The sequence below is a fragment of the Sus scrofa genome, chromosome 14 (genome assembly GCF_000003025.6).
Source record: "Sus scrofa isolate TJ Tabasco breed Duroc chromosome 14, Sscrofa11.1, whole genome shotgun sequence".
NCBI classification, from domain to species: domain Eukaryota; kingdom Metazoa; phylum Chordata; class Mammalia; order Artiodactyla; family Suidae; genus Sus; species Sus scrofa.
Genome location: NC_010456.5, coordinates 123,455,069 through 123,477,345, shown reverse-complemented (window position 1 = coordinate 123,477,345; position 22,277 = coordinate 123,455,069). Strand labels below are relative to the sequence as shown.

At 48.3% G+C, this 22,277-nt stretch overlaps 1 protein-coding gene across 50 annotated transcripts in view; it reads right to left on the bottom strand.

Moving 5' to 3' along the window:
• The window catches only part of TCF7L2 (transcription factor 7 like 2), a 203,638-nt gene that overhangs the window by 69,987 nt on the left and 111,374 nt on the right, over nucleotides 1-22,277 (bottom strand). For 15 of the 50 annotated variants that reach the window (XM_005657478.3, XM_005657464.3, XM_013990492.2 and 12 more), the window contains one exon: nucleotides 3,453-3,596. The exons of 31 other annotated variants lie outside the window; for them this stretch is intronic. In XM_005657478.3, coding sequence (XP_005657535.1) covers nucleotides 3,453-3,596 — 144 coding nt within the window. The remainder of the gene's footprint in view (nucleotides 1-3,452; nucleotides 3,597-22,277) is intronic. 4 more of the 50 variants (XM_005657463.3, XM_005657470.3, XM_021073291.1 and 1 more) reach the window with 1 other exon arrangement.

Here is a 22,277-nt window from a genome sequence, read left to right as displayed (position 1 = left end):
TTAACTCCCTGTCTATGTGACTAGCTTTGCAAAGTTAGCAGAAGTCTCTTTTTTCCTTAAATGCATTAAGAAGTTAATAAGCAAGTACCAGTGATAATGCGCCCCCTCCTGAATTCACACACATACACACCCACACACACATACACACACACATTCTCTCGCTCTCTCTCTCTCACACACACACATATCCCTAAAAGCGAAATAAAATTAGGCTGAAAACCGGCGAAAAGATAGGTCAACCAGAACATCAGAAGGGTCAGAGGGCACCGTTTTGCTAACCCCCAGCCGGTGATCAGGAGAAGTTCGCAGAAGTCTGTCAAGAGGAAGGAAGCAAGGAATAAGGGAAGGATTAGAACAAAGAACTTTTTAAAAGTTTGTTTGCAAGCATTTCCGCGAAAACGGTATTGACTAAGCAATTACAGGAAAAAACACTTTCTTTCTTATCTGAATGCATTTATGCCAAGGGTCACACCCTATTATTGTCACTATTAAACATGGTAATGGCCCCAATGTAATAACTTTGTGTGGTGAGCTCTAAAATGCATATGAATAGCTAACTAGAAAGAAGTGACTCATGCCTGCCCAGGTGCATATCGACTTTCTTAGTCATATTTACTCAACTGGCCAACCAACCTTAATTCCCTCAAGGAGAGGGCTAAAGGGGTAGAATCGAGCTGAGTTGCCAGGGAAGAGAGAGCAGGGACAGTGAAGGTTCACTATGGATGGAGTAGAAAATATCCCGGATGTGATGCTTATAAAGCCAAAACTGGACTTTGGATGTCCTGAATCAGACATGCCCTCCTGGCTCTGAGACGGCTGGGTGTTGAACAGGATCCATCCCACTCTCCTTGAGCAAGTGGAGGATGGCTGGTGGGGAAGGCTTCAAACCACGGGCTACTGCCATGGTCTTTCATTAACAGCAGCTGTAGAGCTCCGTCCCTTTGCTGTGTGATCTTAAACAGGTTGCTTAACCTCTCTGTGGCTCATCTGCAAAATGGCAATAATCACGGCACCTTCTTCTTATGGTTGTTGTCAGGTTTTGAACAATTAATATACACAAATCGCTTATAGAACTATGCCTGGACTGTAGGAAGCACTGTGTTAAAAGTCTCTTTGATTAGTATTTCAAGGGATCCTGGGAGATGCCCAGAGAAGCAGGCTGGGCAGGGATTCTCCTACCGGCCTCTTTTGACAGACGCAGGAATTGCATCACAGAGGGATGAAGCACCTTGCCAGCAGAGGCGAGAACCACTGGACTCAAACCTAGTTCTGACTCCAGTCTCGTGTGGTTCCCCTATGCTACCCAGAGCCACCTCGAGGCCCCCCAGGCTGCGGGAAGAAAGCATGCAGCGTGACCGACCTACTGCAGCAGCGGCTGGCCCGTCACATGGACACTCTATCGGTGCGCGCTTCCTGCCCGGTGCCTGGGTCAGACCCAGCACGCCAGCTCCTCTGGCTAAGCCCCAGCAGCCCACGTGCGATTCCCGGTCACTGTGGGGAAACTGCGGCACGGAGCAGCTGGGCAACTCCCCCAAGGTCACAGAGCACGAGTGGTGTCTTTGGGTTTGGTCTGTTCACACATTTAGGGATTTAGACCCAATTCTGGAAGCCAGGCGTCCTGGCACTTCCCCAAGAGATGCTTCCCTGTGCTGAGGGCAAAGCCGAGAAACCCGCGCAGTCACTGGCGCCGGGGATCTCGTCGGCGCCTGTGGATCCCGAGTTATAAGGAAGAAACCCAGTCTTTCTGTTTCATTTTCCTCAGCTCAAAATGGGTGCCTGGTTCTCCTTTATCTATCTCGTAACTCCGACCAAAGATTAATGAGTTACCATTTGCCAGGTCCTGGTGGAGGAAGAGCTATGTTCGGTATGGCCTTATCACCCGCAGTCCCAATGAACAGAGATGTTTATGAAAAGCTAGAGCAAGGAGGGGTTGCTGAGAAAAAGCTTCCATCCATGGGCCCCGGGCTGCTGTGCAGAAGGGAGCCTCCCTGCTCTGCTAGACCCAGGCCGGTTAAAGACATGGGCCTTACATATTACGCCAGCCCCAGGGAACCCAGGCACAGGCCTCGTGAGGGTGGGGATGGGGGTGGGGACCAAAAGACCTAGAAACAGCCTCAGCTCTGTTCACATCTGGCCAGAGGGGCACAGTGAGATGGGAAGATTTCCACGAGACACACACATGAAGTCACTGACCAGAATTAAGACACATTATGATGTACAAAAGCCACCAAGTGAAAAGAGAAATACAAAACTCTGCAGGGTATAGTTCTAATTTTATGAAACATTTTTAAACTTGAGACACATGAATGACAAGAAAGAAATGCATCCAAATATTATTAAGAGATTAGACACAGGTAAAAAAGAATGTGGGTGTTTGCGTTTCCTTCTACATGTTTTTCTGTGTCTCGAGTTCTCTTCCGCGGCTATTTACTACTTTTTAAATTAGAAGAAGCTTTTATAGATGATTTCACCTGCCTTTTCTCCCTCCAAAGGCAAGACGCATGCACACGTTACATGAGGCTGTAGGCCTCTGCTGTTTTCTGCCCCTGTAGCCCTGACACACAGCCCAGCACCTGGCACATAGTAGGTATACAAAAAAAAAAAAAAAAAAAGGTTTTTCGGAGACAGAGGATTTATGAAGTGGCTCTTAAATATTCACTTCTCTTTAAAAAAAAAAAAATGGAAAAGCTAGCATTCATACTCAGTCATGTGCTGTTTAAGTCTAAAGAGTTACTTCACCACTTCCTATCTGCATTGACTTTTGCTTTTCTGAAGATGAAAGCATGTTCGGGATGGGATGGTCTTTATTCTTCGGGACGACCGATTGGAAGAGAACTGTCACCGCCGAGCACGCAGCCGTGTGAGGTATTGACATCGTACTGAATTATTTAAAGGAAATTAACAATGCTTCCTGTCCTTGGAGAGTGACATCTGTGAGAAAAGCCATTGGCGGCTGCCTGGTGAAGGTATCCTGGCAGAAGCGCCAGCTTTGCCCAGCACCTTCAGTCCTGGAAAAAAACCCTCTAAGTTCTTCTAAAGAAGGAACAACAAAGGCAAAGTTCAGGTGATAACTTCTCGTCCACTGGAAGCTATGAAGAACCCCAGGAAATTATTTCCTGGGGGTCAAGTTTAAGGGGCGAAAGTGTTGCTCATCATTCTCACGGAAGCCCCGGGCGACAATGGACCGTGTGGCTTTGACTGCGAGGCCGGCGCCTTGGGTTCGCGGGGGCACCACCCTCCACCCTCTCCTCGTAAACTGGCATTTTTATGGCCGTGATAAACCGATCCGTGGTCAGTACACCCAGACATCAGGGCACCCGATGTGACAGCGACCTGACGGGGACTGGGGACCGCGGCGGGTGGGCCCTGCCCGAGCGGGATGTAAACTTTGGATGGGCGGTTTCAGTTCAGAGCTCACTCATCCCACACCGTCGTTCTGCTCCGAGACCTACCTCCAAACACCAGGGCTCCCCAACCTTTTGTAAGGAGTGGCTCCTTTTCATGTCCCTGAAGACTTGAGTGCTGACAGTGAAGTCTGAGGGGGGGTAGAAGTGCTGACAGTCATGTCCCTGAGTGCAGCAAGGGAGGGGGCACTGCTGCCAGGAAGAAAGGGGAACAGAGTGAGGCTCGGGAAGGAGGGGGCGCAGTCAGCGAGGCGGCACTCGCGGCCCCCAGCCTGACCTCCGGCCCTGACCCCCGCTGCTCGACAAACCCCAAGCGGGGAGGCTCGTGGTTCCCAGCACAAACCCGGAACACGTCCACCTCCCTGCCGGCCAGCTCAGGGGGTGCCCCCCAGCGACCCCTTCCACACAGCCCCCTCTGGGCTGCCTTTCCAAAGCATCCCTTCCCGGGTGCCCCCCCTGCCCATCTCTCCCCCAAAGGACACGCCACTCCTTCCTCCCGGAAGCCCGCTGGCTAGCATTTTCTCTCTCTCTGTCTCAACTTACCTTCCACTGAATCTTCTATTAGTTTAAACCATGTGACATTGCTGCTCTTTCTAGCCTACAAAAATGTAATTGCATAGGGTTTCATGCAATTCTAGGACGATGTGGGAATCTGTCTTAATACTGGTCCCTCTGCCAGGCTGCAAGCGTTTTAAGAGAAGTGACCACACTAATATCTCTGAACCCATCGAAAGATAGGGCAGCACACAGCCTGCACGCTCAGGAAACACGTGCTGTGCCAAACTTCAGCCCAGCTGGAGCCCTACCATGAACGCTGCCTCGGTTCACTGCCTGCCTGCTCTATTTGGGGTTCTGGACAGGAACATGTGTGTCACCTGGCTAGTCCTCACAACCACCCTGTGAGGTAGGTATTGCCGTGCCCATTTTACAGAGGAGGAAACTGACTCAGAGACGTTAAGGAGCATGCCCAAGGTCACACAGCTAGTAAATGGCAGAAGGGGATCTGCACCAGATCTTAGTCAACGCGTGTGCTGCTGTGCAGAGGCATTCGCCTGTCCAGATGTTGGCTGTTGCTCTGCAAATGGGGTAGAGAATTTAGGGGTGTAAAGAGCGACCTGGGGTCCAAGAAGGGCTGTTTTAGAACAAACAGGGAACTATCATTCCACATGTCATTAAAGAAAGAAAAGATCGATGCCTGCTGTGTTTCATGGTAAAGGATTTATCTTCTCTACTCTGGTTTTTGAAAAGTTTCATGTGAAGGAACATCCCATGAACAATGTTTTCACCCTTCTTAATCCTAAATAACAGGAGATTGAGCACAATATCCAGTATTTTATGTTCTAATAGTCACCAAATGGCAGAATGAGCGTAAGTGGATACCGAAGTCTCTGGGAGTTAGAAAATCAATGGAAATAACGGACAAATCTATAAAACAGTAGTCACATTTCTAGAATGATTTACATGCTTCCCATATAACCTGGTCCTCCCATGGTGGGGAGGGGGAGTTGTCTGGATTAAAAGCAGCCATAAGTCGTGAGAACACCCAAAATGAGATGGGGCCGCATCGCCTGCAAACTGGTCCTACTCTAGGGCCCCCGCTGGCTTCAGCAGTCCCCATGTCTGGACTTGGAAAGCCACCACTGCCAAAGCCCTTAAGTTTGCTCCCCAAAGGGGCAGCCCGAGGCCCCGAGGAAGCACTGGGTGCCCTCTCTGGGGTCTCTGGTCTCCGTCCAGGAAGCAGAGGCTCCCCACTCTGCCCTTCTCCTCGGTGTAAACAGGAACGTGAGTCATTGGGCAAGCATGAGTCCATTTTCGAGATTAGCCCAGCTTTACAACCGAGGTCACCCAAGTCTGTCTTTTCACAGCAGTGACTCATCTGATTGCCTCCCACCAAAGGTGACACGGTTTAGCCCTCCAACTCATTGTCCCTGGAAAGACCCCAGCAATATGGGGGTTCAATCCTTGTCTGCAGGCTTTGTTTTCTCACACGATGCTGGGAGCAAAGAGACAAAGGTCCCCAGGGAAGGAGCCCCAGAAGTCTGGAGAAGCGATGTGTCTAAGGTGACCGCATGTTATCTTTATTATCTTCCCGTTGCCTTTCCTTAGGGCTTGTGCTCCCAGAGACTGGCACACAGGACATGTTATGCCCATGGACATACACGGACACACACACACACCCCCTGCTCCATACAGGCTCTAGACACTCTTCCATTCCTGGGAACCTCAGCGCCAAATGTGCAGATCATTTTTCCCAATCTTGCAGGACCACCCACCAGCTTTGAAATTAGTGAGATTAATCTTACCCCTATCTTTTTTTTTTTTTTCCTTCCTTTTCTGGCCACCCCCACTGCATATGGAAGCCAGGGGTGGAATCTAAGCCAGGGGTGGAATCTAAGCTGCAGTGACAGCCTGCACCGCAGCTGCAGCAATCCTTAACCCACTGTGCCCGGGCAGGAATTGAACCCACACCACCAGAGACAACACCAGATCCTCAACCCACTGCATCACAGGGGCAACTTCCTTCACCCCCAGCTTATCATGTGCCTCTACCTTGCTTTGCTCTTTAATTTCCTTAATTATTTATTCCCAATCTTTTTACATAAGATCAAGTCTTATAAGCCACTTTATTATTTTTTTCTTTTTATAGCTATATTTGTGATATATGGAAGTTCCAGGCTAGGGGTCAAATCAGAGCTGCAGCTGCCAGCCTACACCACAGCCATAGCAACACCAGATCTGAGTGGCATCTGCGACCTACACCACTGTTTGTGGCAACGCCAGATCCTTAACCCACTGAGCGAGGCCAGGGATTGAACCCGCATCCTCACAGACACTATGTCGGGTTCTTAACCTCCTGAGCCACAGTGGGAATTCCATTATAAGCTGCTTTAAATTTGAGGGATATAAGATGTCTTACAAATAGATCTGAATCATTTCATGCCATGAGAGAACTCTAGTTGCGTCTCCCCCTAACAAATATAAATTCTCTAGTGGATCCTAAAGATCAGGAAATATGTTTGCTGAGTGTTCTGCTCAGCATTCATTTGTGCCTTTTCTGGTAACAGTACTCTGAATTACTTAGAAGGTACCACCCCAATTCTCAAGATATATAGTTTAGGTAGAGTGGACCCCACCCCCAGCTCCAGGGATGGGCACGTCTATTCAGTCCAGGTGCACTCGGCACGTTACATCCTCTCACCACAGCCACCAAGTCAGAAATGTGGGGAAGATAAGGTCTCTCTGGACTTGAACCTGCCTCATGCAGTGAGGTTGACCTGGAGGAAAGCAGAGCCAAGAGGTGGACGGAAATGGATCCTGATATATACACAGGGCCCTGGATCCAGCCATGCCTGATGCATACCACCTGTACACTTTTTGGTTAAGGGTCAATAAACTCATTTTGCTCAGGCCAGTTTGGGCTGGGTTTAAGGAGAGAGAAGGGCATCCTGACCGGAGCAGTCTAGCCAACTTAGTCAGAGTGACCTCAATAATCATCCATCCACAAACCAAGCAATAATGTGGAAAAAATTGGAGACACTCCAGGAAAAGTAAATGAAGTCCTTGTGAGTTTCATACTCCTGGCATGGTGAGGGGATTGTTACAAGGTAATATATTGAAGTAGGTGTCCAGTACTTTTTGAAGTAAGAATGAATGTGGCTTGTGGCCAGTCTCTGGAACGGGGGGAGGGGGACCTTGAGAAACTACACACCTGCTGGAACTGCCAACTCGGCTTTTCTATGCTAGCGCCTCCAAAGCCACCTGCTACACTGACCAACTTTATGATTTGGCTTCCAGAAAGCAGTGGCCATGAATACTTAACAATGTTCAATCTGCCTTCCAGCCCTCTCTGGAAGCGCTATCTATTTGTGACAGGATCTCAAGAGGTGCGTTTCTCCTGGGAAAGGTGAAGTTGAGGCTGTGGCATGTCAAGACAGAAGGTGGGGACAGAGCGGGTGGCAGGTTTCATTTTCACTGATGACTTGGCACCCAAGGACATGGTATGTTGACCAGTCCAGGACATGGCCACATGGAGCAGAATCCAGATTTACCACTAAAAAGTTGGAGCAATATTTATATATTCTACTATTTTATTTCTTTATGAGCTTCCAGCTACCTTCAACAGGTGGCTGGGCAATATTCAAATGTTAATGCAACAGAATGGAAACCAATGAGCCAGAAAGTACAAATTGCTCTGCCAGGAAAAATAAACACAAAAGAAAAGAGTATAAAAAGAAGGAGCTGAAAAGCATTTAAAAACCCCAAACCCTAAAAATACCAAAGCCTCCAGAAATAAACATTTTGTAGTAAATGTGTTATTCTGACCAAATTTGGCCAACAGCTATAGGCTGCTGTTGGGAGAATTCTGAATCCACTTTTTAGGCAGGAAGAAAAAGGCCAAAAAAGCTTTAAATTTTGTTTGGGGTGGCCCTTAAGTTAATGTGTCAACTTGACTGGGCCATAGGGTACCCAGAAACTTGTCAAATATTATTCTGAGTGTGTCTATGATTCTCGATGAGTTAAAATTGGTAGAATGAGGAGTTCTCGACGTGGCACAGCAGAAATGGATCCAACTAGGAACCATGAAGTTATGGGTTGGATCCCTGGCCTTGCTCAGTGGGTTAATGATCCGGCATTGCCATGAGCCATGGTGTCGGTTACAGACGTGGCTTGGATCTGATGTTCCTGTGGCTGTGGCGTAGGCCAGCAGCTGTAGCTCCAATTGGACTCCTAGCCTGGGAATCTCCATATGCTGCTGGAGTGGCCCTAAAAAGCAAAAAAAAAAAAAAAAAAAGGTAGAATGAATAAAACTGATACCCTCCCTAATGTGGGTGGGCCTTATTCAATCAGTTGAAGGTGTGAATGGAGGGAAAGGCTGATCCTCCCCTAAATAAGGGGGAATTCCTCCTGCCTGAATGCTTTCCAGCTGCAACATGTTCGGGTTCCACCGCCCCCCATCATACCTGAATTAAAACATCAGCTCCTTCTAGGTCTCAAGCCTGCCAGCCTTTGGACCAGAACTTCCCTATCAGCTATTCTCAAGCCTCCAGATTTGGACTGGAACTACATCAGAAACTCTCCTGGGTCTCCAGCTGGCCAACTACAAATCTGCTTGGGGACTTGCTTGGCCTTCACAATTGCATGAGCCAATTCCTTATAATAAATCTCTTTGTATACATACCTACTTATCTAGCTACCTACCTATCTCCTATTGGCTGTTTTTCTGGAGATTCCTGTCTAACATATTTGGGTCATGTTTTTTACAGATCTTCTCCCCCAAGCAAGAAGAAAAGGATTATTTGTGGGTCTTGCAAAGAAATCAGAATCATGAAATGGAATCGGTCTTAAAAATCATGTAATCGAATTCTTTATGGTAAAAAAAAAAAAAAAAAACAAAACCCTAAGTCCAAGGTTGAAAGGACCTACCCAGGACTGAGCAGCTAGAAAAGAACAAACCAAAACCCAGATTTTAAAAACCAGGAGATCAGGGTTCTATGCATAACACAGAAGAGTTTTTATTTTGAAACTGCAGCATCTTCGGAGGAATAAGAAATCCACTTGAGAGAAGGATACAGACAAGAGCCATTCACTAAAGAAGCAAACTAATAAAATGACAACTTTTTAAAAAGTTGGTTAAGAGGGTAAAACTTCTCTTATCTATCATTCACTCACATAGACATGCACATAAGTGCACAAACAAGGACACCTACGACGAATAAGCAACTGTGCATCTATCCAAGCAACCGACCAACCAGAGCCCACATACACAACCATGGAAAGAGAGTTCAGAGCTTCCCAGATCACGCGGATCTAGCTTTGAGCTCCATCAGTAACCATCACCCCTAAAGGTGAGATAACTTTGGTGGGAACTAAGTACATTTGTAAGATCTTACCGAACAACACAGATGCAAAAAAACAAACTGGGAGTTCCCGTCATGGTGCAGCAGAAACGAATCCGACTAGGAACCATGAGGTTGAGGGTTCCATCCCTGGCCTCACTCAGTGGGTTAAGGATCCGGCGTTGCCGTGAGCTGTGGTGTAGGTTGCAGACACGGCTCGGATCTGGCGTTGCTGTGGCTCTGGTGTACCTCCGATTCGACTCCTAGCCTGGGAACCTCCATATACTGCGGGTGCGGCCCTAGAAAAGACAAAAAGACAAAAAATAAATAAATAAACAAACTGCCATCAGGGCTCTAGACAAGCCACCATTTTCGTTATTAAAGGTGAGCCCAGTTTTTCCCCAAATAGGATTCCATCACAGACGTGGTACCTGGTAAATGTATGCAACCTTATTGTTCGTGATTATTTTTCCAAAACGTGTGTGAGTGACCAGGTGTGAGAGTCTGTGTGTGTGCACACTGCACACCTGTGTGCCTGCAGAGGTGGGCGGGTATCCCCCAGTATGGAAGACAAGGGCTGCAGTCGTGAATGGCCAGTGTCCAGCTGCTGTGCGGCAACCCCCTCTTCCTCAGAGTCACTGGGCCACCCTGCTCGGAGCTGGCACCAGGTGAAACGTAATCACCATCCCTAGACTCAAGGGACATAGAAGCGAAGTCTGCCTTGGCCCCTGAGGACCTCATCTTGGTAAGAGACCAGGATCCAAACAGAAGGCAAAACAGAACGAACACAAAGGGAGCCCAAGTTAAGCTCCTTTACAAAGCACAGTTCACCTCTTCAACCCGGGCAGAGACAGGTGTGGGGCCTCACTGCCACTGCCACTTGCTACTAACTAGCTGTGTGTCTTGTACTTCTGGGGTGCAGTTTATCAGGTCGAGTGAGGTGCCGGCTGCAACATAAGGGCTTAGAAGGGCCCTGGCCCACCTCCAACAGGCTCCAATTCTGCAGGGCTCACTGACCCCAGAAGATGGGGAACTGCAGGGCCTCCAACAGCTCTAAGTACAAAATCCATTGGGCCTGGATGTGGGGATATGGCCGTTATATAATAAGAGGCAATATTTACTGCAGAAAGTTACACTCAGGCTTTCTTTTCCAGACAAGAGAGCCACATGACCAAGGAAAAATATTTTAGGAATAAGGTGTAATGAATGGGAATTTGTAGCATCCTTTCAAAGGTGCTTATTGGTTAAAAGAAAAATTTGCCAACTTGCTTTGCTTGCTGGGAGAAAAAAAAATATTTCTCATTTTCAAATACTGAGACACTGGAAATAAAACATACTTTGTATAAACAATGAAGGAAGTGTGTACAACAGATTTTTAAAAGTTTGGGATACAGTTGGAAAAAAAAGTTACTTGAGTAATTTTGAATAAAGGAGATGCTTTTGTTATTTAGCTGGTATCCATGATAAATTAGCCCTTTAGGCGAAGTCAAGGCTTTCTGGAATGAGAGCTGACAATGTGAAATGGCTAACCTTAACATTGGGAAATTAGGCAAGGCAGGCAAAAAAAAAAAAGAATGAAGGTCTAACAGACATTGCTGGAACGGGAAATGAAGGCCTCTCCATGGCCAAGCTAATTCCTTGGACAACCAACACACTAGCAGAGCACAAGTGTATCTTTCCCATCTGTTTCCTCGGACAGTGATAAGGTTCCGTAGAAAAGTGATGCTTCTCCTCTCAACCTCCCTCTCCGTGAGTTGCATGTGGAACTGAGAGGTGAACAGTGTCATCTCTCCAGACAAGCGCCAGGCCGGCAAGCTCATGAAAACCCATGCTCATCAGTTACTCGAGAGAACAGGCGTTGATTCACACGTGCGGGTATATACACACCACTGAGGAAGCATGGAGGCAGAAGCTCAGAAGGAAAGGCTGCAGAAAGCTGCGTGGATCCAGCTAATAAATAAATGCACCCTTTGCACTGTTAACAAGATTTTTGCTAGAGGGCAGTTCCTTCTCCCAGGAGAGCCTCTGAGAAGGGGTGGGGGGTCGATATTATGCCACTGGGGACCAAGACCAGCACTGCGCAGAATCGAGGGGCCAAGAGCAAAGAGAGTCTGACTGGGATTGTGCACTTTGTAATCCTCTCTTTAAAAACCAACACAATGGGAGTTCCTGTTGTGGCTCAGTGAAAATGAACCTGACTAGTATCCATGAGGGAAGTGGGTTCGATCCCTGGCTCCGCTCCGTGAGTTAGGGATCCAGGGTTGCTGTGAGCTGTGGTTAGATCACAGACGAGGCTCAGATCTGGCACTGCTGTGGCTGTGGTGTAGACCTGCAGCTGCAGCTCTGATTTGACCTCTAGCCTGGAAACCTCCATGTGCCTCGAGCACGGCCCTAAAAAAAATAAAAACCAACACATCTACAAAGGGACAAAGAAAAGCACCCCAAAATGGGGCTGAGAGGTAGTAAAGACAATACAGGGACTGGGTGTTCCGGGGGATCTAGTTATCACCCAGGAAATTTAGAGTGATTTGCTCCAAAAAAGAAAGCAGCACCCTTATCAATGGGGACCGAATGTTTTAAAATGCAAATAACAGGCTTCTGGAACAACCCTGGAATTTCTCCTGGAAATGTTTTTATAATTCACATCTTGTTAGCCACAGGAGCCCCAATTAAACGTCTTCTCGTCTCATTTCTAGTAACCAATTATTAGCATTAGATAATAACGTACTATTTTCTGCTAATATGTTTCCTGACAACATCAAACTCCAGAGGGTCTTCATGGTGCAATAACTGAGTAACTGTGCAAATGAGGGCTAATTTACGAGAAAATGTTATTTAAACCTTCTCGGTGTTTATGAAAACAAACCCTTTTGGTTGAAATGCACTATACGAATTGCATAAAGACTTACTAAACTGAAATAATCTGAAAAGAGTTCGCCAGAAACATTGAGAAACGAGGAAATCACACGGCAAGGATATACGGATATAAATATTCAAAACACAATGGACTCCCATAGGCAGGACTAACCCTGACACCATCTCGTTCAGAGCAGGAAGATACAGGAGAATTGGGGGAAAGTCTCAAGCAGCTTCAGTCACTAACATCCCTGGTTCCACATGACACATGCCCTCCTGTGTCATCCCCGGAAAGATTTACGCTGTTGCCAAGTGACTAACTTGTCATTGGGCAGGTGCCTGGGACAACCCTGATGGGTCCTGCCTGGACTAGGGTGACGAATTCTCTCCGTATTATGGTATTTGGGATTTCTCAGCTTGAAAGGGGAAGTTGGAGTCATAGAATCAGGGATAAGGGGTCTGAGATAAATTAGCGCAGCCACTCAAGTCATTGGCTATCCTTCTACCCTGAGTATTTATCTCTTTATTAGTAAAAATCAAGTAAAGAGAAATTTGAGAAGAAAAAAGGAAAATGCTAAAGCGGGTCTGTGTGTAAAAGGTAACAGATACAGTACACCCGTGAACTGCAGCCATCAATCCCACACTGTTCCCGTTTCTTCTCGCCACTAAATGGACAGGTCCTCCACCAAAGTGGAGCCAAACCCAGAATATCTACTCACATACCTTCACCGAAACAGTTCTCAGAGAACACCTAGTCTTCGAGGTTTTTTTGTGGGTTTTTTGTTTGTTTGTTTGTTTTTGGTTTTTTTTTTTTTGCTTTTTTGTTTTTGCTCTATAGGGCTGCCCCCGCGTCATATGGAAGTTCCCAGGCTAGGGGTCGAAAGGGAGCTGCAGCCACTGGCCTACATCACAGCCACAGCAGTGTGGGATCCGAGCCACATGGGCAACCTATACCACAGCTCACGGCAACGCTGGATCCTTAACCCACTGAGCAGGGCCAGGGATGGAACCCGCAACCTCATGGTTCCTAGTCAGGTTCGTTACCACTGAGCCATGTGCTCAGCCAATAAGGGAAAAAAAAAAAAATGCATGTTTTCCCTGTAAAGGTTGTCCCCAAGCACTTAAGGGACCTGGACACCAAAACCAGTCCCGGACGGGAACGATCAGAACTGATTACAAAGCGGCTGATCCAGGCTGGGTCCACCCTGAATGGAGAAATTCTGCCTTTAGCCACATCAAATCAACCACAGAGCACACAGGAGCCAGGGCAGCAAATCCCCACAAGATGAATTAATTGTCCTATCTCCAGAAGGTAAACATACCTGCGCTTCTTAATATGTACAACAGGTACAACCAACAACCAAAGCAGTAATAAACAAGCAAACCAAATATAAAACAAAAGGACTCCTCAGGCTGGAAATAACCTCTTCTGATCACAATCTTTTCTGGATGCCATTTGACTGATTACCACCTGAGGAGAAAATAAAGAAACAGAAGATAGCACCTATCAGGGATGTTTGAGTCTCTGGAGATAACGTCTTAATCCTTAGTCAACCTACAGAAAAGCTTCCTCGCAATAGTTACTACTTTCAAAGGTTAAAAGCCTTCAGGGCTTCCGGGAGACCACAGACTCTGAAGTCATCTGTATCCGCTGTTTGGTTCCAAGTGGAATTGAGATAAGTGCTCCTTCGAATATGCAGACCACTCATAGCCATGGAAATCCTCACCTCACAAGAGTATTTACCATAAGACCATTTCCTTCCAATAAAAGGAAAGGGATAATTTTGAAAATTAAAACAAATATGGTCAAGTTTAGTATTTTCAAAATTCTGGTTTACCCACAACTGATGAACAGATGGATTAAGCTGTCATCTATTCATACAGTGGAATATTATTTAGCTATTAAAAAGTAAGGAAATACTGAGAGATTCCACCAGATGGATGAATCCTGAAAACACTACGCTAAGTGAGAGAAGCCAGTCTCCAAGGACCACATGTTGTATGACTCTGTATATCCAAGAAGTCTGGAAGAGACAAAGCCATAGAGACAGAGGAGGCAGTGCGGGCTGGGGGGTGAGTTGGGGGAAATAGAGACTGACAGCTAATGGGTACAGAATTTCTTCTGGAGGCAATGAATTCTAAAACTGATTGTGGTGATGGTTGCAAAACTGTAAATACACTAAAACCCATTAAACTGCACGCTTTAAGCCGGTGAACTGTACAGTATGTGAATAAACTAATTTAAAAAAAATCCTTGGAGTTCCCGTCGTGGCTCAGTGGTTAACGAATCTGACTAGGAACCATGAGGTTGCGGGTTTGATCCCTGGCCTCGCTCAGTGGGTTAAGGATCCGGCATTGCCGTGAACTGTGGTGTAGGTCTACGACGCGGCTCGGATCCCGCGTTGCTGTAGCTGTGGTGGCGGCTACAGCTCTGATTAGACCCCTAGCCTGGGAATCTCCACATGCCACAAGAGCAGCCTTAGAAAAGGCAAAAAAAAAAAAAAAATCCTTAGGTTGGCCTAACTGCCATTCTCCTATCTCGGTCTAACTGCTTTCTATTTGAATTCTGAGCACATTTTATTCGAGACAAATACATAACTCTGGGCAACAGGTAAGATAGGAATTATTATTCCCATTTCACAGGAAGCAGAGGTCCAGAGAGCTTCCGTTTTCTTTCCGCTGGCTGGCTAGACTTCCTCAGGGCACAGCGAGGGCTGTCAGCGATGGGGGAGTCACAGGCCTTCTCATTCCCACATCAGGGAGGGATTAGCATCCAGTTCTTGCCAGGTGTCAAGAAATTTATGTGGTTGGGTCATTCAGACGGGCTACTAAACAAAAGACTTTGAAAGACGGCACTTGGATGACTGGGATGTAATTCTTCATAGCATGAAATTCAGGTTAAACAGTTTAGCTAAAAATGCAGGGTAGGGAGAGGAGTTCTCTCTTGAGCTGATATCTGGTGGGGTGAAAATATACCCAATTAGATGTGGCCATATAATTTTCACATCAAACATCCTGTGCTCCCAAAGGCAATGGATGGCACAGCTTGCTGTGGATTTTCCCAAGTTTTCAAGAGCAATGACAGGCCTCTTCAACAAAGCCATTTAACATAACAGAAGGTTAAAGTGGGAACCACAAACACTTGCTTTTCTTAATTTACACCTTTCATTTACTTCCCCAGAAATGTCACAGAGGGGCCACGAAATTCATGATGTACTGTCAATAGATGGTTCCTTTTAAGAACAGAATTTAGAAAGCAAAATGTGCATTCTGGAAGGTAATCTGGAGCTATGGTTAAAAAAAAAAAAAAAAAAAAAAAAAAAGTTGAATATTCCAGGAGAAGCAAGATGATTGATTTGGTTGGGTCTTGCACTTAAAAAAAATTGTTTTAAGGAAAAGAAATGACTGAGTGGAAGGCTAGGGTTTTGAGAAAGGCAAATAGAATGACTTTACATTTTACAAACCAAGTATGCTCTAAACCACTGGCGGACCACAGAAAAAAACACGGTTCACAGGGGCTTTTCTATGTGTCACAGACTTTTGGAAAGCACGAGAAGCTACTCGCTTTGACGTCATCATGTTTGTGCAGTTTTTCTCTTTCTCTTTTGGCCACGCCTGCAGCATGAAGAAGTTCCTGTGCCAGGGATCAAACCCGAACCACAGCAGTGACCTGAGCCACAGCAGTGGCAATGCCAGATCCTTAACCACTAGGCCACCAGGGAACTCCCGTGTTTGCACAGTTTTAATTTCTGCTTTTCTTTTCTTTTGAAGAATAATCTGTAAGCCACTAAGATGTTTTTAAAGTATGTAAAGTAACTGGGGTGAAAAAAAGGCACCTTAAAACATACTTGGCAAATTGGGGTGTCATTCATTTTCAAACTCTTCTCTCTTATACCTTAGTCTGTTCTTTAGTTTCAGGAATAACAAAGGGATGGTTGCTCAAGAAACATCCATGTTAAAAGCAGGAGTTCTCAAGCTCAGCTCTACTGACATTTTGATAATTCTCGGGGGGAGGGGGCGCCTGCCCCAGCGGCAGCCCTGGCCTCCACCCCCAGAGAACCGCAGCAACCCCCTCACAGCTGTGACTACCAAAACGGCCTCGGGATGTTGCCAAATGTCCCCTGAGCAGCGAAATCACCCCAGCTGAGACCCAAGGAGTTAAAGGCAACTGCCCTGAAAATTTTCCTACCACACGGACTGCTGCAGAGGCCCTGGCTTGCAAAAGCACCCAGATCACCGCAGCCTCCAGCGGTAACAACAAAACCACCCAACCCTAATCCAAATCCCCCAGCAGCGATCAGGTTCAGAAACCCAGAAAAATACGATGATATCGTGAACATCTCCCTGACCCTCCCCAGGGACTAGTGTGTGGCCTTCAACTGCGTGCCAAGGTCCTGTGGTGCCCTACAACTCTTTGAGGTGTCCCTAACATTGTCATTTACAAATGTATGAAGCGGCAGGACCAGCAAGACTGGCACATGTCTAAAGGTGGCAGGCGGGGTAGGGTACCCCACTGGGTTCCGGTCTTTTTAAAATCACAGAGCTTTAGTAATCTGCTGGTCGAGGATAGATGCCCCAGTCACTCAAGAAAACCCAAACGACTCCCTTTTCAGAGTGGGAGGAGTCTGCTGGTCGCCACCTGACAAAACAATGTTTATCTCTGATCCCCTTAATGAAAAAAAAAATCTAAAGTCCAAAATAAAAAAATGGGGCCCGCGTCTAATTCACAAATTCTGAATGTTCTGCAGAAAGCGAGTCTGAGTATCTAGCAGATCCAAGAGGATGTTTGTGCTCAAGCAAGAGAGGGGCCGCGTCAACACCCTCGCTGACCTTTGGTAGATTAGTCAGCCTGCCGACCGCCCTGTCACCCGCCGCCACGGGGAAGCATTCCTCTGCTGACCGGCCTCGGCCAGCTCACCAGCAGCGGGCACAAGAGGCGACAGCAGCACCGGAGGCAGGGGAGGGGGCCGAACCCCAGACTCATCTCGAGACCCCAGCGCCTCTGGTCCAGAGCGGAGAAAAATGCTGTAACACATCATCATGCCTGGGGTGTGGTTTGTTTTCTGGACGCTGCACCAGCAGCTCCCGCCTGGAGCCGTCCAGGCCACGGGGCTGGGCGGCCGTCTGGCTAAGTGACTCACGCCGAGGCCGACAGGTTGGAAAGGCTTGCGAGAAGGCAAATGGGAGTGGGAAGCGGCCCCAGAGGGAAGCGTCCAGAACATCCTGTGACCCGTTTAAATCCAAACACTCTTGTGATCATCAACACCTAGGTTTTCAGGGTCGACACTCGCCCCACAACAGCTCAGCGGTTCTCTCTGGGTTCCTGCTTACAGGCCCCAAAGCAGGAAAGGAACCTGGGAGCCCTGCCTGCTGTCAGAGTTCTAGACTAGAAAGACAGAGAGACCCACCCGGGGGACGTGCAGATGCCGCCGGCCGCGCTCTCCCAGCTCACACCAGGCCACCTGGTGCTGCCCTGTGGAAACAGGCCAGAGCCAGCATCCTAATGGCTACGTCCACAGGGAACAAGAACAGTGCAGCTCAGCGGCCAGGTTCATCACTCAGCACTCAAGACCTGAATTCAGTAAGAACCCTCCAGAACCCTGGTCTCTGCATTTTTAAAGAGATCAGAAAAGCCTGACCCAGCACCAACCCTGCGTTATTCCCATGACATGTACAAGGAAGCGCCCTGTGTCTTGTTTCTTTTGGTCCCAAAACACAGACCGGAAACAACAGATGGCTACGGATCAAGGCAAGGACCAAGCTCCAAGCACCCACGAAGTCGCCTGCTCTCACCACACATAAAAACTTCTCAAATTTTACTGCCAGTCTTCCCACACAGGTATCGCCTCCTCTTATTTAAGATGTTTGTCTGAAGAGCTGTGCTCTCCTTGGGGAGCGTGCCTGGAAACGGGGCGCATCAGCTCTGCCTCCTCCAGCATCCACAGAGCCCCGGGCTAGCCCCCCGCCCAGAGGAGCCCACTCATCCTGAGAGGGGCAAGAGTCTTCTGTGGATCCACGCCCATGTCACCTGCCTGATGGGTCCCTAAAGTGCCCGGCTGGTGAGAACAGAGCTCCATGGCAGCCCCACCAGCTCACACACAACCAGCCCTGCCGTTCTGGGCTCAGCTTCGATTTCAGTTCAGGCACCAGCAAGGTTTGGTCCCATGCCCAGTCCCCACAGTGACAAAATTCCCTGCAGCTGCCGCACTGGAGAGAAAAGGTAAAAGATTCCTCCCTCCAAAGTATGAATGAGGGGAGAAAGGCACAGCAGGGTGAGAATGCAGAGGAGAAAAAAGGAGAGGCTTCCTGAAACTCCCCTGAAGCCCCTCTTAGCACCAAGGGGACTGGTACCCTACCTCCATGTCTGTTCTAACATCACAAAGGACAGGTACACATGCCCTGCCTGTCCGCTTCACCTGTCCAGGTGTACCCTCAAAGCAGGAATTCCCCCCTGGAGATGAAGGCCAGGGAGGCAGCACTGAACCCTCTCCCCCTCAACCCTGGAGCCACCCGGCACTAAAAAGGAGGACCCCACTCATCCCGGGGCCAGATTGAACCCGCAAAGCATCCCACTACTGAGTCCAGCAGGCTCAGCTGTACTCACACGTCCACTTGGGCGTTTCTATCTTCTGGCTCCTTGTACCAAAAAGGGTAGTAAGGCAGAGTTGAGGGAAGCAAAAGGACACTGAATTCCAGAAGGCTGAGGCTAAGAGGACGCCTTGGGCAAGTTTCCATCACGAGTCCCTCACTTCGCTAAGTGAAAGGGACCAGTCACAGAAGACCATATGGTACATGATTCCATTTATATAAGGCGTCCAGAAGAGGCAAATCCACAGAGACCGAAAAGGCAGCCGTAGCTGCCCGGGACTGGGAGGAACCGGGGAGAATGGAGAGCGACTGCCAATGGGGACGGGGGTTCTGGAAGGAGGTGATGAAAATACCCCGAAATGGGGGTGATGGCTGCAAAGTCTGAATGTACTAGGGCCGCTCAACTGTACTCTTTCAATGGGTGAATTGTATGGTTTAGGTGAATTATCTCTCAATAAAGTCGTTTACAAAAAGTTTCCTTGTTTTTTAGCCATAACAAACATGGGGCTTCCGAGGTTGAGTCAGTTTTAAATACTGTCTCTTAGACTAGACATAGAGATAATCTGGAAGGTCCTTAGAAAGTATAAAATATTAACCTGCCTGAGACTCAGGCCACTGGTCCCGGGGTAACAATGTTATCTACCCCAAAATGTCATGAGGATTCAATTTCAAGGGGGACGTAACAAGCTTAGCACGGTGCCCGGGACATGGCAGGTGCTCTACAAAACATCCTCTTTTGTGTACCCTCCCTCATGAGGCCTCCCCAGAAAGGTCAGGTCCTAGAGAGAAGGACTGGCAGCTACCTTTGCCTGAACCTTGTTGCTATTTCAGCATTCTTTCCTCGTCTTCAAAACTAGGACTGTGACCAACTTGGAACACAACAATACTAGATGCCAGAGTTTGGGGATTCTCTGAAAGCTGTACGTGCAATGGTACGGCCTAAAATACACCACATACCCTGCAAGGCCCTCCTTCTCCTTTGCCAGAAGGCCTTGCCCCTGTTCAGCAGATAGGCCACGGCAAAGAGCCCGGGGAAGACTCCCAGAGTGACTCTGGATTCCACAGGAGGTGTCGGCTCTTAGGTCAAAACCCCTATGATCTCCTTTACGAGGGAAGGGAGGAACCAACGAAGAACATCTAGTAGATACCAGACAATGGGCTAGGAACTTCACACTACTTGTTTAATGCAAAATTCAATAATTAATTCTTTTTTTTTTTTTTTTTTTAGATTCCCTCGTGCTGATTCCCCAGGAAATCTCCCGACTACCAGCCAGTCCTGTGATCCGATGGGAGCCGCCATCTCCTGACAGGATTCCCCACTTCCTGGCCTCACTGATTGGTCCAGAAATAGGACCAGCCAGACCCTTCAGAACCCTGCCCCAGAAATGTGCCCGAGTGAAACTGGGGCAAGAGTCCCCCAAACCTCCAGCTGAGGATGAAAGCCCCCGACACTACCCAACCTCCAGGCCCTCCCACCGAAGCTCTGCAACAGCAACGTCTCCTCGTGGGGACAGCATTTCAGGGGTCCCTTTGGCGAGCCCCACCTCTGCATGCCCAGAAGTTAGTTATGGGAATCAAAGAACTCCACTCTTCCTACTTTAACCTTGTTCATGCTGGGTTTCCAATACCTCCCACTACACGGTTCCATTAAAGGAGGATTTGTTGGGGGTTTTTTTTAATGGTTTTAAAGGGGGCGGGAGGGGCCCCAAAGTAGGTAACTTTGCTACATCACACAGGTAACAAGGAAGGGTGCCAAAAGCCTGGGCCTGCCCCTCTAGCTCCAAAGCCTTGGCTGGTCCGTTCTACCACACTATAACAATCCACTACTCCTACTAAAACCCTCTGCCCTGAATAGGACCCCTGGGCATTCCTCGGGCCCTTGACTGGCCCTTAGAGTGATTTTCACAGAGGCCGTCTCCAAAGAACACACGTGCAAACTCAAACAAGGCACTTGCAAACACAGAAGGCCCCTTCTCCCAGGTAAGCACCAAAATAATTAAATGTGGACTCCTCCAGGCCTGTGTTTGTGTGCAACAACTTGTGTGTGTGTGTGTGTGTATGTCCTCCCACACACCCCGCACACCAGGGCTCTGTTACTAGACGGGATGAACACGGGGCTTCTACATTGTGAAAGTGAATGTTCAAAGGCCCAGAAGATGCCATCTTCTGTCATAGGTGGTTTGCTGAGGAAGCTCAGCCAAGCTGACTCATCAGCCCTTGCAGATCTCAAGGTCAACAAGCAGGCACGAGAACAGGTGAAGGCGATGCCCTGAGTGAGCACACTAAGCAGTCAGTGTTATTCAGTCCCTCAATAAGCAGAGGACCAGATGGGGCTACTTCTTAAACACATCCTAACCCCATTTGTGAATAACGTCTGAGTGTCTGTGGTTGTGTGGACGGCCCTAGCACATCCTCCTGGAAGGCTTCTTTGGCTTAGGCAGGCAGAAAGAAACAGACCTCTGTTGTAGACATGCTTCCCCTCTGAGCTGGACACGCCACTGTGCCCACCACACCCAGCGTCCGCCTCGGAGGGGGTCTACCCCACCCCGGGCTGCACACGCTCAACCATGTGCCAGCCCCTCCCTGTTCACTGGACTAAAGGTAACATCTTACCCAAGGAGGCCAGGCTGGCCAGTGGTCAGTGACATCAGCAGGCAGAGACACTCCATCCAGACAAGGGGGGAGACAAATTCCCACTCTTGGTTTTTTGGGTTTTTCAACTGGGAACTCCACGGACTGGGAGCCACCAATAAAGGGAAACGGAGAAGGAGCCCATGAGGTGAAAGGGCCGAGGTGGAGCAGGAGTGTGGCAGTTATGAGAACAGGGGGCCTCTGGGGGAGAGCATGAAGGTGCAGAGAGGGTGGCCCGCAGACAGGGAAGGGTTAAGTGATGATACACAAAGGCCAGAAAAGCCAGGCCAAGGGCTGAGTAACATCCAGGGGCAGACCAACCCCCGCCCTGACGTCACTCCAACCGACAGGGCTCAGGAACACTCCCTGCTCCCAGCCCCGCCACAGCCAAGCACCTCGCTGGCTTCTGAGTCCTGCCCAGATCTCCTGGAGGCCAGGCTACCACCATAGCAACTCTCCTTCCTGATTCTCACGTGTAGCCTTAAAATAAACCCCTTGAGACTCACAGTAACCGCAATGCACCCCTTGTTCCCAAGCGCACATCCTCCCTCCCTTCCCAGCATCCTGGACCACTCTCCAGGGCTTCTGGGTAATCACCACTCAGCCGGCCCCATTTTTACCAAATAAATAATGTGCTGTCACCTGTCAGCAGTAAACAAAAACATAGAGAGCAGAGGGGCTGGGAGAACTCTGTCTGCAAAAATCATTACATTTTTGTTCAAAATGCAAAGTTGTGTAAGCTTCATTGCTCTATTATTATTATTATTATTATTTTTTGTCTTTTTGCTATTTCTTTGGGCCGCTCCTGCGGCATATGGCGGTTCCCAGGCTAGGGGTCGAATCAGAGCTGTAGCTGCCAGCCTACGCCAGAGCCACAGCAACGCGGGATCCGAGCCGCATCTGCGACCTACACCACAGCTCACGGCAACGCCGGATCATTAACCCACTGAACAAGGCCAGG